Raw genomic sequence first — 17898 nt, forward strand, 5'->3', positions numbered from 1 at the left:
ATAAAAATACCCCCACGGGCAGGCGTGAGGGTGGGGGGGCCCTTCCTCTCTCCCTCCGACTCATAAGGGTAAGGAGAAAAAAAACGAAAAAAAAACACAGAAAGCCACTCCTTAATTCATGGTGCAGATCTCATAACCTCTCCCTTAATGTGAACAAGACCAGGGAGGTTGTGATAGACTTCAGGAGGGCTGGCAAACAGGATCATGCACCACTGCTCATCGACGGGACTGCTGTGGAGAAGGCTAGCAGTGTGAAGTACTTGGGGGTTCACATTGCTGACGACCTCACTTCAACCACCAACACCACGGCAGTCCTCAAAAAAGCTCAGCAGCGGCTTCACTCCCTCCGCAGACTCAGGAAAACAGGCCTCCCCACCACACACCTCACCACCTTCTACAGGGGCACCGTTGAGAGTGTCCTGAGCGACGGCTTCACCTCCTGGTTCTGGTGCTGGAGCGCACAGGACAAGAAACCGCTCAACAGACTGGTCAAGACAGCCAGCAAAATCATCAGTGCCCCACTCCCCTGCCTGATGGAGCTATACCGGCAATCCTGCATCAGCATAGCCACCTCCATCATCATGGACCCACTCCACCCCTCCCACCATATATTCTCCCTTTTGCCATCAGGGAGAAGATACAGAAGCATCAGCAGCAAAACCAGCAGGAAGCTGAACAGCTTCTTTCCACAGGCTGTAAGGCTTATTAATGGACTGTCCCCCCTCCCCATACACACAACCACACACACTCTAATCCTTAACAGCTAGTCACCTGTCAAGTCAAGAGACTGAACGCACTACCTGCACTTTGTGAGAATGGTATATTTTAACTAGTGAGTTTTTGCACAGATGTGCTTTGATTTTCTTTTTATTGATTTTATTCCTATTTATTATTATTCTATTAGGATGTTTATTATCCTATTGATGTTTTTATCTGCACTGGGGTCACTGATTGAGAATCAGAATTTCATTATCTTGTGTATGCAAAGGAACAGTGAAACAATAATCTTGAACTTGAACTTGGATTCAGCACAGACTCCCTCCCAAGGGTCTGGGAGTTGTACATTACAGGAGGAGGCATAGAGGATGGATCCGTGATGGGCAGGCATCCATCTAAAGGTCTGGATGCGGCTCCAGGCAGGACCGTCCCTAAAATGAAAAGTAATTCAAACTAAACAAAGAGAAAAAAGAGAAGAGAGGAGAGGGGGAGCGTGGTGTCTCCTGCTGAGGCCTCTGGCTGCTCTGCTTGGGGCCTGGTGGGGGGCTTTGGGGGGGGGCCTCTTGCTCGCCTCTCCGTTCCCTGGTCTGGCTTTGCCTCCTCTCTTATTTGTATTTATTCATTTATTTGTTTGTTTATTTTTTTGTGTGTGTTGTTTGTTTCCTCTTCTCCTCCCGCCTCCTCCTTCTCTTCTTCTCATTTTTATGATGATGACTATTATTATTATTGTTATTATTATTATACTGTATTCTAGTTTGTTTTGTTGTACTGTATTATATTGAATGATTCACCATATTTTACTACATTATAACATTAACATCACACCCTCTGTCTTCCATCCAAACACCACGCATGCACACGCAGAAATGCATGCACACACATGCACACACACATACTTTTTGTTTTTGTTTTTTTGTTAGTTTAGTTTAGTTTGCTTTGCTTTTGTTACTTTCTTGTCTGCTTGTCTTGCACTTTATTTGTCCTGTACCACCTTGTCTGTTGTCTTGTACTTTTACCAATAAAAGGGGAAAAAAAATAATTAAATTAAATTAAATTAAAGATATGATAAAAGTTCTATGGATAAAAGATTATGGTGGGTCGACCTTAATCCGACCCTTTAGGTTTTTTGTACATTTTGAGTGAAGTGCATTGTTCTGGTGCTACATTGTTTCAAGTTTGCATTGATTTTTCAATATTACTAAACTGTCTTTGCTTATCAACAAAAGACCGGACTTCCCGATGACTTGGAAGTGGATCAGGATCATAGTTGATTTAGTGTACAGATGGAAATAAAGAACATCTCTCATTAAGCCTTTTCTTTTTTACACTGAACCATGCGAAGCAGCATAACATCGCTGCTGCTGTTTCACACAGCATGCTGGTGTTTCAGATTCAGAGGTTTGAGGTGGAGATGCAAGGATGAGTGGAGGTGTGTGGGGAAGTTCATTTGTGCTGTTGAATGTAACTGCTCTGAAGCAATCAGAAACTTCATTCACTCTACCTTGCTCAACCGCAGCATCAGTCAATCCGGTGTTTGAGTTAAACTGGTGACTGTGTTAAGTGGTGACCGTTTCACATTACAAGATGAGTTACGAGAGGGGAATGAGTCTAAAAAAATTAAAATAAATATATGTTTTAAATGCATTAAATGGCAACATGTAGTCACCTGTAGGGACAAACCCACAAGTGTTTTGATCATCATCTCTGCAGCTGTGTGAAGCCTTTGAGGATCTCTCAGCTTTTGGTTTTACAAAACACTTACTGATCATTTACAAATCCATAAGCTTTTTGACGAATGAGCGCCCTCTTTCTTACAACTGTCAGCTTTGTTCCTGCATGTTGTTGTCACTCCTGCTTACTGTTGTAAATCCTCTAAGATTATAGTTTAATTTGGGTATTGAGTGATGAGATATTCTGACAACATCAAGGTGGTTCTGATATTTTTGTTCAAAGTTTTAGTTTTTAATCCTTACATACTTACATACATATTCTACACCCTCGCAGTGTGTTCTGGGTCAATTTTGACCCGGTCTAAGAATCCCCTCATAAAAAGTGTCTATACCAAATTTTGAACCACAGATCTGTTTAGAAAGCATCAATAGTAGATCTGACCGATCAATAAATGTGTGATTAAACCTTGATTAATGTTTCAGAGAGCAGAGAGAGTTTATGTTTTACACCACTCATTTTTGGAGAAAGAACACCTACTATCACACAATGTCATGTCCTATTTTACCTAAGACATGAAAATATAACATAGCTATAATGATTTAAATCAGGGGCAATTTTAGACCCTTTTTAATGGTGCTCTAGGGGTGCTCTATAGGCTAATGAGATAGCTTCCATTGTTATAGCTAAACAATGGTAGCTATAACACAGTAGGTCACTATAAACCTTATAAACTATTTCAGATATTATTCAAAATTAGATTTTTCTGTATTTTGTTCAATCTATGTCATCTATGAATTGAGTTTTCCTAAAGCCCTCACTAAACTTTAAAAACGTCCTTTTTTTATTATTATATCTGGACAAAACATTTTCAGTGAAGACCTTGAAATGAATACTTTAGACTGAGTCAGGTCATTGTTGAGAAACATAATTACTGTATGACAAATATAAAAACTGTTATCTCGCATTTATTATTATTTACAAAAAGTGTGTAGTGTTGCATTTGACACATTGCATAGCACACAGCAGATTATTGACAGATATTAAATAGCTTTTTAATGTAATCGTGACTGACACATCCTCTCACGAAGCCTTTAAATTGTAAACTGCAGCAAAATGAATGTACAAAAAATCAATACAGTAGTGAAAAGGTTTTTTTTCAGATACTGAATTTCAGTTATTTTTTTAAGTTAATGGTGACCTTGGCTTTGCTGCACCGTACTACATTTCCATAGATGTGTTTTTTTAAAAAGACAAGCCAATCTGTCCTCTCCCTCCTAAAAACACAGAGTCCTATACTGCCTCCCTCAGAGCTGATGGAGGTTTAAAACAGGGGTCTGCTGGCCTCTGGTGGATATCTAGAGAACTACACCTTCTCACTAAAACTTGTATCCTGAGCAAGACTAGAGAGGGACGGTAGAGTGTATGCCAGAGATGCACTGTATCTCTGATATCCATTGTAGGGCTAAGTATCATTTAAAAAATACCAATAACAATCCAGGCACCCTTAAAGTGATACTGATACCAACTGAATACGTCATTTGATACCCATCATTTGAGAAGCATTGAAGTGCATTAAATGCCTCCACACCTCCACAAATGGTTTTATTTTTACACTTACGCATTTTGGAAGTCTTCAAATTACCAATGTTTATAAAATAAGCTGCAAAATGTTCAAAATCAGCATGTGGGTCACAGCAGGCGTTTCGATACTACTAGGTATAGATTTATTCCAGTTGATACCGAAAAGTAATGAGTACCGATACCCAGCACTAGTCCATTGTCAGTATACCTCTATTAATCCACTTAGAAATCAGTGACAATGTATGCCTCATAACTTGCCTGATAATAATCACAATTTTAAAGAATATAATTTTATGTATTTTTCTTTATTGTCATGTGCAGAACCAATGAACTGATCTTGTTTAATTAAATAATACTGAAATTTTCATTAAGAACAATAAACTAGAAAAACTGCACAAACAACAAAGCTTCTCTTATAATTCACCATTTCCTGTATTTTTTTATGAATGTGCTATTACAGAATTGTATCTATTTATTTGTTAATAATGTGTTTAGTTATGATCTGACCACAGATGGAAATCTAGCTAATATGTTATTCGAACAAGCTTATTATTCTAAGTAATATTTTGGGTGTGGCTCTGCTTCTTATTAATTAAATGTATTATACATGGTGGCCACACCTTTGCAGTCAGAGTAACCATACTTTGGAACATTGGAATTCCTATTTTATAGGAAATTCTTTACATGTATTTAATGTGTCTTGTTGTTTGATCTTTTGATCCTTAAACTTGTATTTTCCCCCTATTTTAACAGTTTTTATTTATTATTTCCCATATTAGTCGGGTGATGAGATGTGGAATGGATTCATGTTTAGTGATCATCGGGTAGTTGGGTTTGGTGACCTTGTGTGATTACAGCATAGCTTTACCCAACTTCAACCTGAGCAGAGGTAGAATCAGACAGAAGAAAAACATACAGCAGTGTAAAACAATCATGTGGTTTTTTTATTTCTCTTGTGTGAAACAGTTACATGTAATCAGTAAGATTTGTGACATAAAATCACAGTATTTCAAACTAGTTGTCATAAAAAATACAGACAGTGCCACAATCAACAGTCTTGTGTATATTGGTCCGATAGGATTATAAGAGGAGGACTGTGTCATGTTTAAAACATTCAGATAAGTTGATCTGTACAGTTACCATGTACAGTACAAGTAAAATGAACTTTCTCCTTGTTTTAAATGAGATTTTGTTCGAGTTCATTGCATTCAAGTATTACCCATGTAAAAGCTTAAACCACTGATAAGGAGGAGTGTTGTTAAAGCCTACAGGTGTTTTTCCATTTTTAAAACCGTGACTTTGGTTAGTGTTACCATCCAGAGGGGAGCCTCTGTTTTGGTGTGTGAGAGCACGTGGCTGAACCCCAGTTTCTTGTACAGTGCCACAGCAGCGGTCTGGGTGGAGCTGGTTTCCAGCACCACTTTGGAGAAACCTTGTTCCTTACAGAAGTCAACCACTGTCTGAGTCATCCTGGAGCCCAGGCCAGTGCGTCTGCACAACGGCGAGATTATCATTCTGAACAGTTCACCGTACTTTTCCTTCCCGCTTTGTCTAGCCACTACAGCCACAATACCCACGATCTGGGACCTCCCATCGACCTCAGTCTCAGCCACCCAGAAACAGTCATCTGGTCTGCTCAGGTAGTTCCCAGGAATGTCCTGCATGTCAGTCCGGAGTCTCCCTCTGACGTAGCTGGCATAAAGCTCATGACAGCAGTAGTAGACAAGGCCCACCCAGACTCCTGGTAACAGCACAGCCCCTAACACAGATCCAAGGAGGTAGCCAGCACCACACAGAGCGAGGGTGATGGTGAGGTAGTCCACGCTGGTCATGGCATTGTGAAAACATGGAACGATGTGCTCCTGAATGCCGGTGCTGAACAGCCTCAGCACTGTGTCCTTGTCTGAGGGACGGTAGCGGCGGATCAACAGCTGCATGACCACGATGAACTAGAGGAAAATTAACCAAAGAAAAAAAAAGGATTCATATGTGAAATCTTTACACTTAAGAACTAAACTAAAGAGAGAAATCATACACTTTTTAGGGCTTCAACTGGTTATTGTTTTCGTAATTGATTATTCTGCTTATTTTTCTCATGAAAAATGCCCACTTATGAACCTGAGTTGGTATCAAATTCCTTGTTTCATTTAACAATGAGTTTAAAACCCAATAATATACAGTTTTCTCTGAATTCAGTCTTACTCGAAAAAATGAAGCTTATCATCAATAGTATAGTTGCTATGAGATTCACTAGGCCTACATCAATCCAGTTTTGAATGTAATAACTGTTGTAAGATGATGGAAGCTCATCTTGTAACATGACTGTAGCCTACAACATGGTAATAAAAAAGAGAAAAAAGCTGTAGGCCTACTGACAACTAGGCTACTGGTAGTATTCTGGTTCTGTTACAATGTGATAAAGTCTCTCTTCTGCTAAAACCTGGGCTGTAGGCTAGTTGCTAATCACAGCAGTCAAGTCGCTCTTAAAGTAATCTCTGCCTAGCTTCCTTGTAGTTTCAGCGGTACTTTTCAAGAAACGTGGCCATTCCCAGTACACACTGTTCGGGCAGCGACGCCGTACACTCCGCGGGAAAAGAATGGTTCTGGAACAGGTGTTGCGTCGAAGTTTGTTACCCCGTCAATAAGTGTCCCCCCGTTCTCCCTATAACTTCAACCAATAGTCTCGTGAGCTGCTTAACCTAACCCCAACCACAACTATCTCTACTATGCCTAACCAGAGACATTATAATAAGAGCCTAACCACTAGGCGACCATAATCTAAATCCTAACCGCAACCGTGGAGGTGGTGTTAAGGGGAAACGCAATTTTAACAGGAAGGGGAATCTTTTTCGAAGGGACAACAGATTTGGACATAACACCTGTTTGATACCACAATAACACGAGCCAATTGAACTAATACAGGCCTTCAATTAGCGTTAACTAACAGCTTCCGTAACATTGACCTAGTTAGACTTGCCGTGAAACACGACTAAAATGCTCAGCCAATCAGTTTACTTTATAAAATGTTTATTTATGAAACTTAATAGCTCTTACATTACTGTGAAAACTGGTCCTTGTTGAGTTAAAATACGATCCAAGTTTGGGCTCAGGTGAATTAGGAACAAACCCAACGAGGTAAAGATAACCGTTTACATAATTACGACGTTCACGATGGTCTTTAAAGCCACTGTGTTGCTTTATTTTTTTATGCCAGGTCGAAGTACAGAGGGAAGATGACACCACTGGTTGAGTATAAGCAGCAGCAGCATTTAGCCCTAGTTGACTCTTAGGACGCGGTGTAAACCTCATGCTTAATCCTCACCTCTCATACTGGGCGACACGCTCAATGTAAGGGAATCAGTGCACTTTGCAAGCATTAATCTTTCCACATACCGTTTTCCAGAAGTCCCAACTCGCGTGATCTCGATGCAGTTACAAAACAGGAGAGGGGCGTTCCTTATAGTCACACTATAACCAGCTGACTAGTCAATCAGCAACGACTTAAAGTTTATTTGCAGAGGCAGCCACAAAACGCTAACAGACACAATGAAGACTCAGGGTTTAATGTATAAACTGAGATTTATTCAACCGCATTTTTCACCTGAAGTGGCGTGCAGAGATGGTGGAGCATGAGGGGGCCTAATGTGGAGCATTAGTAAGAAAGTTAATGTTGTTTTCTAATCCAGAAATCTTTTATTGTATTGTTATTTTTATTGTCATTTCACTGAATTTATCATAGTGCATTAAATATGACTTTTTATTGTCTAAAAGTTGTGTGTGATATAACTGTTAATGCAAATCACAACCTCTCCTGCTGGTCCATACATTCAGTTTAACAGAATCGACACATTTGCAAACCATTAATCTTTCAATTTTCCAATAATATTCCAACCTACGTGATTTCTGATGTTAAAGCAGTTTGACATAAATATGAGAGGGTGTTCATCCGTCTACTGCAGGCATGTCCAAACTATTCCACAAAGGGCCATGTGGCTGCAGGTTTTTGTTCCAACCGATCAAGAGCACATGATTCAACTGTCTGAAGACTGAGATCAATTGATTAAATGATTCAAGTCTGGTGTGTTCCTGATTGGTTGGAATGAAAACCTGCAGCCACATGGCCCTTTGTGGAATAGTTTGGACACCCCTGGTCTACTGAGTAGCAGCTGAGAATGTGAATACAGGACATAACGTCTAATAGTTTACTTTTCACAAATTGATCTGATTTGGTTCATGAATGTTGCAAGCTGAGCTGACTGAACACCACCAAAATGGATTCTGTATGATTTCTTGAGACAGATACAGTTTGTAGGTAAAGACGACACTTTAATTGACTTGTGTCCCTTTAATGCAGTGTGCAGACTGTGTTGCATAGCTCTCTGCTTGATAAGCAAACATCGAGGTTTATTTAAGTTGTGTTCAGGGTCAACATTTGGTACAGGGGTGGGTGGATGAGGCACAAGAATAATTGGTCAGTGGTATCAATATAAAACAGACCTGAGAACAACGAGGTGTCAGATCCAAGATGAAGACTTTGTGTGTTGTTATTGTTGTGTTGAGTTTCACCTCAGTGTGTCAGCCTGCATCACTGGCCTGTCAGAAGCTGCTGAAACCAGCGGAAACAATTCCAGTTGTAAGTCTCTTCCCACATTCATATCTAATGATGTATTTTTCAAACCTCCTCATTAGACAAAATTAAATTGAACCTACTTCAGCTATTTATACTATTTTTCATTTTTCAGAAATGTGTTCATATTTAAATTGGCAGATTAATGATAAACATTTGCTTAAAAAGTTTCCTACAATATTTCCTTTTCTTGTAATTGCAGTTGACTGGGAGATGGCACGGCATAGCCTTTTCCTCTGAACTCTGTGTGCTTCCCAAATTAGTGAACGCTGTTCTTTGGCCAAGTCTTGCATTGGACGTTACTGCTAAAGACACGGCAAACGTTTATGATGTCAACATTAAAATGAACTCGTAAGCAATCATTTTACTTTAAATGATGGTTGATGAAATTATTTGTTGGCGTGAATCTTTAAATAAAAATGTATCCCACAGTCACAGTTTTTGTACATCATACATGTCCATGCACTGCCCAGTTACTCTTTCACTTAATAAACCTTTAACAAATCTTTTGCAGGCACGGATATTGCGCCAATCAATCTGAAACATATTTCACTCGGAACAACCACATTTTTGATGTTGACACCAACAGTAAGAGCTTTATTTAATATACTGTGTGCACTGGTGTTTAATTGATATTTTAACTTTTACTGTGAACTGCAGATCTGTGACTTTGTCTCATTCACTTGCTTGTTTATTCTCATTCTCTGGAACGACCATACAAAAAAAAAAAAGGAAAATAGATTGAATAATTCACAGAGATAATGAAAGCGCTGTGATAGATTTCAGTACTCTTCTAGGATATGAAGTAATTTGTAGGATGCTAAAATGGAGCTGTCGCACTTGTATTTATTTTTTATTAATGGTATTATAATATAAACTGCTGAGAATGTAAACAACTAACTAAATGATTATTACCATTCACACTCTTTATGTTTCCAACAGATCTCCCAGTTGGTGACCCACATGTAATGCTGCAAACTGGCTGTCCTGACTGCATCGTTGTAAAGACGAGTGATGCAGTTCAAGTGATTGAATTCTACAGTAAGGACAAAACATTGTGAAATATTGGAAACAATATTATTATGACAGCAAAACTCACTTCAGGGGAACTGCATGTCATGAAGACACTAATCTCCTTGCCTGGCTTCAGACCATACATAATTTATTATTCCCATTTGGATTAGATTAGTTAACTTTAACATATAATCCAAACATATCTGATGAAGGTAAAGATATTGCTAACTAATACTGATGGTTAAGGCATGCTAATTTAAAATGAGAAATTCAAGGCGCACCAGATAAACATCTAGATAAACTCCACTGCTCCCCTTTACAAACTTCAAAGTGAGTTTTAATTCATTCTTTAGCTGTCCAGCTGCAACTTTACTGTTTAGTTTCATTCTCACTGCTCTCGTATTGCTGCAGCAGGCAGCTGTACACTACCTGCTCAGTACCAAATTGTAAATGGCAGACACAGTTAATGAGTAGAGGGTTAATGTAGTGGAGCATTTAGCAGCTCAAGATTCAGATATTTCTCTCAACAGCTGTAAAGACCAAAAACAAACTAAAATAGTGTATATGTAGTGAAGTAGGAGGGTGTGCTTGTTTGAGAAGTATTTTCCCATCCTGTATTCCCTTTTCCAATTTTTATTTGAACAATATCCTAAACATTCTCCCAGATAATGTACCAACCCTATAAGTTTATATTTTTTTTGGCTGTTTTTTTGGTAAATCACACACTGGGAGTCATCGTTAAATTCTACACTGAAATCTTATGTACACATTCTTGAATGTTGACTTTTTGTCAAAAAGCCAGATATTTTCAGAGCAGTTTTCCTTTTTTAGTACTGATGATGAAACCAGGGGAGTACATCTAAGATGTAGAAGTACTCAAACTAACAAGTCCATCAAATTAAATGACCAAACCACCATGTGCTCCAAACATTCAAGTTAATTGAAGAAAGAAAATCATGACAAACTTTTATCTTCATCTGCATTTCCTCTTCATCAGGTAGGCGAAGCACTGTCACTGCTGACGAGATGAGGGAGTTTGAGACACAGACAGAGTGTCTTGGCTGGAAGAGACCAGAAATATTAAAGTCAGCTCACGGTGAGACTTTTACATCTTTTTGATTTTTAATGGCCTGAAAAATTATTTGAGTCTACTTGGACAGTTTGAAATCTGAATGTAGTCAGGGTATTTCAAGCAGGAGAGACAGCAAGAAACCTCAGGCAGAACCAGGCTCTACGTTGGCGGCCATCTGCGCTTTGAGTGAGTGAGTGAGTGAGTGAGTGAGTGAGATACACTGATGAATCTGGAGACTGTGTGGTGATGGGGAGGTGGTGAGTTGCATAGAACAGCATCAAGAAAGTACTAAAAGACAGAGGGAGAAAGCATAAGATAACTGCAATATGACATGCCGACGAAAAAAGGTGTGTCATCGTGTTATTGGTCAGATGTGAACAGCTGACAACTTAATTAATGCCCCAGAGATGACGGCAAGAAAAAGATGCGCTGTGAGAAGGATCGGAATGACAGAGGGATGAGAAATAAAACCTATAGATGTGAGCGTGCAAAAAGATGGTCTTCCTGTCTGAACTTTCTCTTAGCTTCTCTACTCTGATATAATAAAGGATATATAATAATTTACCATAGAATGTGCTATAGTAACACTTTTAAATTGTCATGCATTTAATGCAATATAAACTGATGATGTTTTTGTTGTTAGTGTTAATCTAATTTGCCTTTCTGTTCCCTGCACAGACTATGACACCTGCAAGATCATTGATGACGATACTGATATGGATAATCCGGAAATAACTTCTATAATTAATGAGAGGTTGGAAAAGGCGAAAGAAGAGATCGTTAGTTGTGTTGCAGAGTTTATCATTTATATTCTTGTTAAATTTTTTGAAGGAATCATCTCTGGCTAGAGCCTTTGCTGCGATATCAGTGACTTCAAACCTACAAATCAGAGTCACTTTTGATCTACTGATCTGGATTAAATACAAACAGTGAAAGACAAAAGTCCTCCTGTGTCTCAATAAACACTATTTGTCCTCATCTTTCAGAAGTACAAGTTTTATTCACAACAACCTCCAATACATCCACTTAGATATATTGGTCTACAAACACTATTGGGTTTAACATTTAAACTTGCGTTAAATGTAGATGTAATCTTGGTTTCAACCTGTACAACACAGAAATAAGAACATCAAGTAATACGGTGAAAGATGGATTACATACACAACATGTACACATATCATATAAGACCAGCTTTGCTACTTAAAGACCACTGAGAAGCAGGTTTGCCATTAGGAAGGGAGGTTTCTCATTTGACTCATTATAGCCAGGCAGATACTGGTTTCATTTCCCCTTAAATCTCTGATATCACTGCTGCCATCTCAGTATATGAATATAAACTGATTTGTGCTGCTCACTTCGTTACATTTATATAATGTACTTTTTTTTAATGTTTTTGTCCACTGAGAAGCAGGGTTGGTAACAAACATTCACTTTTTTTCTTTTATTTATTCCATTTCCTTTTCCTTACGTACCTCACTACTCCTTTCTTTCTCACTACCTGGCTGTTTGGTTCACCCTCTGTCACACTTAGGTGTCCTGATTGAGTTCACCAATTGATGCACCAATAAAATCTTCATTATTGAAATAAATCTTGGGTTAAGAGTGAAATCATGTTTGGTGGCCTTGCTTTTCCACGCATCCTGACCAATGCCCATGATGGAAGTCGACCTTTTTTGAACATCCTACTTTACAGGGTTGTCACTTTGAAGGGGTGTTCCCGGGTGGAAGAGTATTTTACATCATTGTGTACTGCAGTTTTTCTTTCAGTCAAGTCTTTTTTTAAATCATTGGTAAGTTTGAATATTGTCACAGTGATTCTGACTAATTTTTCTGAGTGTAGTATGCATTTATGGGTCACTAGGTCATAATTAGTGGCTGTGCAGAGTTTGGTCTGTTGGTTGTCTTCTTCAATGCAAACCTGAATTTCATGTATCACCATCCATACTACTCTTATGCAACAGATGTCACAAAGTGGGCCATTTAGAAATTTAAAATGAGCTGCTTAACATGACCCCAAATTTACTTTAACCCAAACCAGCTATCTCTACTACACCTAATTATAATCTGAATCCTAATCCCAACTGTGGAGGTGGTGCCAAGGGAAATGTAATTTTAACAGGAGGGGAACATTTTTCTAGAGGAGAACAGACTTCAACACAACACCAGTATTTAGGGGCCTTTTATGTTTCCCCATCTGTGGCTTTGGGTGCAAAGAATGTGTTTTGTTTTTTTAATTACTATTATCATACCTGTTGAGGACACAGTGCAAGTGATGTACATGAGTGATATCTAACCACTTGTTCATTGTGAAGCCAGCTAATTTATGTTGAGACATGTTTTTGCCTCTGTATGATTTTCTTGAGACAGATACAGTTTGTAGGTAAAGACGACACTTTAATTGACTCGTGTCCCTTTAATGCAGTGTGCAGACTGTGTTGCATAGCTCTCTGCTTGATAAGCAAACATCGAGGTTTATTTAAGTTGTGCTCAGGGTCAACATTTGGTAGTCAATAGAGGTACAGGGGTGGGTGGATGAGGCACAAGAATAATTGGTCAGTGGTATCTATATAAAACAGACCTGAGAACAACGAGGTGTCAGATCCAAGATGAAGACTTTGTGTGTTGTTATTGTTGTGCTGAGTTTCACCTCAGTGTGTCAGCCTGCATCACTGGCCTGTCAGAAGCTGCTGAAACCAGCGGAAACAATTCCAGTTGTAAGTCTTTTAGTGTAAAATTTGGGTGATGCATACTAACAATGAACCATATTGTATTCGCTATTGGTGTATTTTATTAATGATTACTATTTGCTATGGATAATTAAGACTGAAGGAGTTAGGAGAAGTATGTGATTCTGCAATTTATGATGTTTTAAGCACTTTCTGATTATGTGTGATTAAATGCATTGCACTTTCTATTATCACTATCCTAAAAAACAAAAAGAATGCAGTAACAAGTGTTATAGAATAATAATGTGAGTGTTACAAAGTCATAATTTGATTAAAATAAGATATAACCTATGACCTAGATTATCCTGACCGGAACTTAACCTCTCTGCCCATCTGTGAGTGCCAAGGCCACAGTGGAAAGTCCCCAGTGCACCTGGGATGATATCATTGCACAAAAAGTTGTTTTGATCAAGATTTTGATTGGTAAAAAATTACATAAGGTAGAGGGACATCTCTCTCTCCCACGGTGGGCAGTATCAGAATTATCAGTATAAAAGGGAAATTTGTATAAAAGATCATTGTATCATTTTGGCATAGACGCTGTCTGTGTTATTTTGGTTCCCAAGGCTTTCTTCGTCGATGAATAAAACTTTGATTGCATTCAGCTGGATGACTCTTGGTGATTTTTCTATTTGGACCTTTTGAAACTTTAACTTTTAAAATAACAAAGTATTGAGCTGCTGTCTTTTGATACAACAGTCTCTTCCCACATTCATATCTAATGATGTATTTCAAACCTCCTCATTAGACAAAATTTTCTGTGTTTTTCAGAAATGTGTTTTCCTTGTTGTAATTGCAGTTGACTGGGAGATGGCATGCCATAGCCTTTTCCTCTGAAATCTGTGGCATGAACGAATTTTGGGGCTATGTTATTTGGCCAAGTATTGCATTGGACGTTACTGCTAAAGACACAGCAAACATTTATGATGTCAACATTAAAATGAACATGTAAGCAATCATTTTACTTAAAATGGTGGTTGATGACATCATCATACATGTCCATGCACTGTCCAGTTACTCTTTCACTTAATAAACCTTTAACAAATCTTTTGCAGGCACGGACATTGCAGCAATCAATCACAAACGTATTTCACTCGGAACAACCACATTTTTGATGTTGACAGCAACAGTAAGAGTTTTATTTAATATACTGTGTGCACTGGTGTTTCATTGATATTTTAACTTTTACTGTGAACTGCAGATCTGTGACTTTGTCTCATTCACTTGCTCGTTTATTCTCATTCTGTGGAACGACCATACAAAAGGATATTTATGTTTCTAAAATTGTGATACATGTACATGAAGTATTCATGTTATTATAATATAATATAAAGCTTTTATTGCTGCTGAGAATGTAAACTATCAACCAAGTGATTATTACCATCCACACTCTTTTTCCAACAGATCTCCCAGTTGGTGACCCACATGTAATGGTGCAAACTGGCTGTCCTGACTGCATTGTGTTGAAGAGAAATGTCACAACTATTGTACTCTACAGTAAGGAGAACATAGTAATAAACTAGTCAAAAGAATCAAAACCTGGTGAAATATGCAAAATAAGATTAATATGACACTGACACTCACTGTGGAAAGACAGTACACATCATGAAGATACTAATCTCCTTGCCTAGCTTCAGATAATTCATAATTCATTATTTCCATTTGGATTATAGAATATAATCCAAACATATCTGATGAAGGTAAAGATATTGCTAACTAATACTGGTGGTTAAGGCATGCTAATTTAAAATGAGAAATTCAAGGCGCACCAGATAAACATCTAGATAAACTCCACTGCTCCCCTTTACAAACTTCAAAGTGAGTTTTAATTCATACTTTAACTGTCTAGCTGCAACTTTACTGTTTAGTTTCATTCTCACTGCTCTCGTATTGCTGCAGCAGGCAGCTGTACACTACCTGTTCAGTACCAAATTGTAAATGGCAGACACAGTTAATGAGTAGAGGGTGAATGTAGTGGAGCATTTAGCAGCTCAAGATTCAGATATTTCTCTCAGCAGCTGTAAAGACCAAAAACAAACTAAAATAGTGTATATGTAGTGAAGTAGGAGGGTGTGCTTGTTTGAGAAGTATTTTCCCATCCTGTATTCCCTTTTCCAATTTTTATTTGAACAATATCCTAAACATTCTCCCAGACAATGTACCGATTCTATAAGTTTACATTGTGACCAATAGTTTCAGTTATTTCAAATTTGTCCATTATTTCAACATATCTGATGGCTCAGTAAAAAGAAAAAGTTGTAAATCAAAAATGTGAACACACATTTTTGAACCTTGACTTTTTGTCAAAAGATATTTTCAGAGCAGTTTTCCCTTTTTAGTACTGATGATGAAACCAGGGGAGTACATCTAACATGTGCTCAAACTAACAAGTCCACCAAATTAAATGACCAAACTACCATGCTCTCCAAAAACTAAAACTAGTTAATTCAAGAAAGAAAATCATGACAAACTTTTATCTTCATCTGCATTTCCTCTTCATCAGGTAGGCGAAGCACTGTCACTGCTGACGAGATGAAGGAGTTTGAGACACAGATAGAGTGTCTTGGCTGGAAGAGACCGGAAGTATTAAAGTCAGCTCACGGTGAGACTTTTACATCTTTTTGATTTTTAATGGCCTGAAAAATCATATGAATCTACTTGGACAGTTTGAAATCTCAATGTAGAGAAGGTATTACTCTGATATACTAAAAGAAATATAATAATTAACCAAAGAATGTGCCATAGTAACATTTTTAAATTGTTGTGTACATTATACAAAATAAACTGACGTTGTTTTTGTTGTTAGTGTTAATCTAATTTGCCTTTCTGTTCCCTGCACAGACTATGACACCTGCAAGATCATTGATGACGATACTGATTGGAATCAACTGCAATTAGGTGTTGTAATTAATGAGAGGATGAAAAATGCAAAAGAGGCCACTAAGTGTTTTGAGGAGTTTTTAGGGCAAGTTATTTCTGCTATTCTTGAGGCAATCTTCGCTCGCTTGCCTTGGATGCAAAAACAGTGACATCAAACCTACAAATCAGAGTCACTTTTGATCTACTGATCTGGATTAAATACAAACAGTGAAAGACAAAAGTCCTCCTGTGTCTCAATAAACACTATTTGTCCTTATATTTCAGAAGTACAAGTTTTATTCACAACAACCTCCAATACATCCACTTAGATATATCGGTCTACAAACACTATTGGATTTAACATTTAAACTTGCGTTAAATGTAGATGTAATCTTGGTTTCAACCTGTACAACACAGAAATAAGAACATCAAGTAATACGGTGAAAGATGGGTTACATACACAACATGTACACATATCATATAAGACCAGCTTTGCTACTTAAAAACCACTGAGAAGCAGGTTTGCCATTAGGAAGGGAGGTTTCTCATTTGACTCATTATAGCCAGGCAGATACTAGTTTCATTTCCCCTTAAATCTCTGATATCCCTGCTGCCATCTCATTTGTGTTGCTCACTTCGTTACATTTTTATAATGTACAACTTTCTTTTTTTTTTTTTATATGTTTTTGTCCACTGAGAAGCAGGGTTGGTAACAAACATTCACTTTTTTTCTTTTATTTATTCCATTTCCTTTTCCTTACGTACCTCACTACTCCTTTCTTTCTCACTACCTGGCTGTTTGGTTCACCCTCTGTCACACTTAGGTGTCCTGACTGAGTTCACCAATTGATGCACCAATAAAATCTTCATTATTAAAATAAATCTTGAGTTAAGAGTGAAATCATGTTTGGTGGCCTTGCTTTTCCACGCATCCTGACCAATGCCCATGATGGAAGTCGACCTTTTTTGAACATCCTATTTTACAGTGTTGCCACTTTGAAGGGGTGTTCCCGGGTGGAAGAGTATTTTACATCATTGTGTACTGCAGTTTTTCTTTCAGTCAAGTCTTTTTTTAAATCATTGGTAAGTTTGAATATTGTCACAGTGATTCTGACTAATTTTTCTGAGTGTAGTATGCATTTATGGGTCACTAGGTCATAATTAGTGGCTGTGCAGAGTTTGGTCTGTTGGTTGTCTTCTTCAATGCAAACCTGAATTTCATGTATCACCATCCATACTACTCTTATGCAACAGATGTCACAAAGTGGGCCATTTAGAAATTTAAAATGAGCTGCTTAACCTGACCCTAAATTTACTTTATCCCAAACCAGCTATGTCTACTACACGTGATCATAATCTGGTTCCTAACCCCAACTGTGGAGGTGGTGCCAAGGGAAATGTAATTTTAACAGGAGGGGAACATTTTTCAAGGGGAGAACAGACTTCAACACAACACCAGTATTTAGGGGCCTTTTATTTTTCCCCATCTGTGGCTTTGGGTGCAAAGAATTTGTTTTTTTTTAAATAACTATTATCATACCTGTTGAGGACACAGTGCACAAAACAAATTAAAATTATATGTAAATGCTAATGAATGATTAGAACAATTATGAGGCTACATGAGTGACATC

The 17898-nt window shown here is 38.0% G+C and overlaps 3 protein-coding genes across 6 annotated transcripts; 2 read left to right on the forward strand and 1 right to left on the reverse strand.

The window, feature by feature from the left end:
- Positions 1 to 4905: 4905 nt before the first annotated feature.
- Positions 4906 to 7982, reverse strand: nat8l2 (N-acetyltransferase 8-like 2). Of its 4 annotated transcripts, none has more exons than XM_053315015.1 (2): positions 7866 to 7982; positions 4906 to 5918 (listed from the first exon to the last, which is right to left on the reverse strand). In XM_053315015.1, the coding sequence occupies exons 1-2, from the start codon at positions 7893 to 7895 to the stop codon at positions 5235 to 5237; spliced, it is 714 nt and encodes a 237-aa protein (XP_053170990.1). In that variant the 5' UTR covers positions 7896 to 7982; the 3' UTR covers positions 4906 to 5234. The 4 variants fall into 4 exon arrangements, with proteins under 4 accessions (XP_053170990.1, XP_053170993.1, XP_053170992.1 ...); XM_053315018.1 differs by lacking the exon at positions 7866 to 7982 and adding an exon at positions 7363 to 7604; XM_053315017.1 differs by lacking the exon at positions 7866 to 7982 and adding an exon at positions 7024 to 7179.
- Positions 7983 to 8408: 426 nt separating this feature from the next.
- Positions 8409 to 11660, forward strand: LOC128354912 (uncharacterized). Its single transcript, XM_053315020.1, has 6 exons — positions 8409 to 8602; positions 8799 to 8947; positions 9111 to 9184; positions 9539 to 9637; positions 10608 to 10706; positions 11361 to 11660. Exons 1-6 carry the CDS (start codon positions 8495 to 8497, stop codon positions 11528 to 11530), a joined length of 699 nt encoding a protein of 232 aa, XP_053170995.1. The 5' UTR covers positions 8409 to 8494; the 3' UTR covers positions 11531 to 11660.
- A 1524-nt stretch (positions 11661 to 13184) lies between these two features.
- Positions 13185 to 17168, forward strand: LOC128354910 (uncharacterized). The gene is made up of 6 exons (XM_053315019.1): positions 13185 to 13396; positions 14208 to 14356; positions 14464 to 14537; positions 14813 to 14905; positions 15912 to 16010; positions 16250 to 17168. The coding sequence occupies exons 1-6, from the start codon at positions 13289 to 13291 to the stop codon at positions 16435 to 16437; spliced, it is 711 nt and encodes a 236-aa protein (XP_053170994.1). The 5' UTR covers positions 13185 to 13288; the 3' UTR covers positions 16438 to 17168.
- The last annotated feature ends 730 nt before the right edge of the window (positions 17169 to 17898 follow it).

The sequence above is a fragment of the Scomber japonicus genome, chromosome 3 (assembly GCF_027409825.1).
Source record: "Scomber japonicus isolate fScoJap1 chromosome 3, fScoJap1.pri, whole genome shotgun sequence".
NCBI classification, from domain to species: Eukaryota; Metazoa; Chordata; class Actinopteri; order Scombriformes; family Scombridae; genus Scomber; species Scomber japonicus.

Bases quoted from the DNA above. Each gene is read 5' to 3' on its own strand.
- LOC128354912 (XM_053315020.1), top strand. From the start codon at position 8,495: ATGAAGACTTTGTGTGTTGTTATTGTTGTGTTGAGTTTCACCTCAGTG. The intron at 8,603-8,798 runs GTAAGTCTCTTC...TTGTAATTGCAG, and splicing joins CAGCGGAAACAATTCCAGTT to TTGACTGGGAGATGGCACGG. The intron at 9,638-10,607 runs GTAAGGACAAAA...CCTCTTCATCAG, and splicing joins TCAAGTGATTGAATTCTACA to GTAGGCGAAGCACTGTCACT.
- nat8l2 (XM_053315015.1), bottom strand. From the start codon at position 7,895: ATGTCAAACTGCTTTAACATCAGAAATCAC. The intron at 5,919-7,865 runs GTAGGTTGGAAT...ATTTTCCTCTAG, and splicing joins GCTTTAACATCAGAAATCAC to TTCATCGTGGTCATGCAGCT.
- LOC128354910 (XM_053315019.1), top strand. From the start codon at position 13,289: ATGAAGACTTTGTGTGTTGTTATTGTTGTGCTGAGTTTCACCTCAGTG. The intron at 14,357-14,463 runs GTAAGCAATCAT...AATCTTTTGCAG, and splicing joins GTCAACATTAAAATGAACAT to GCACGGACATTGCAGCAATC. The intron at 14,906-15,911 runs GTAAGGAGAACA...CCTCTTCATCAG, and splicing joins CACAACTATTGTACTCTACA to GTAGGCGAAGCACTGTCACT.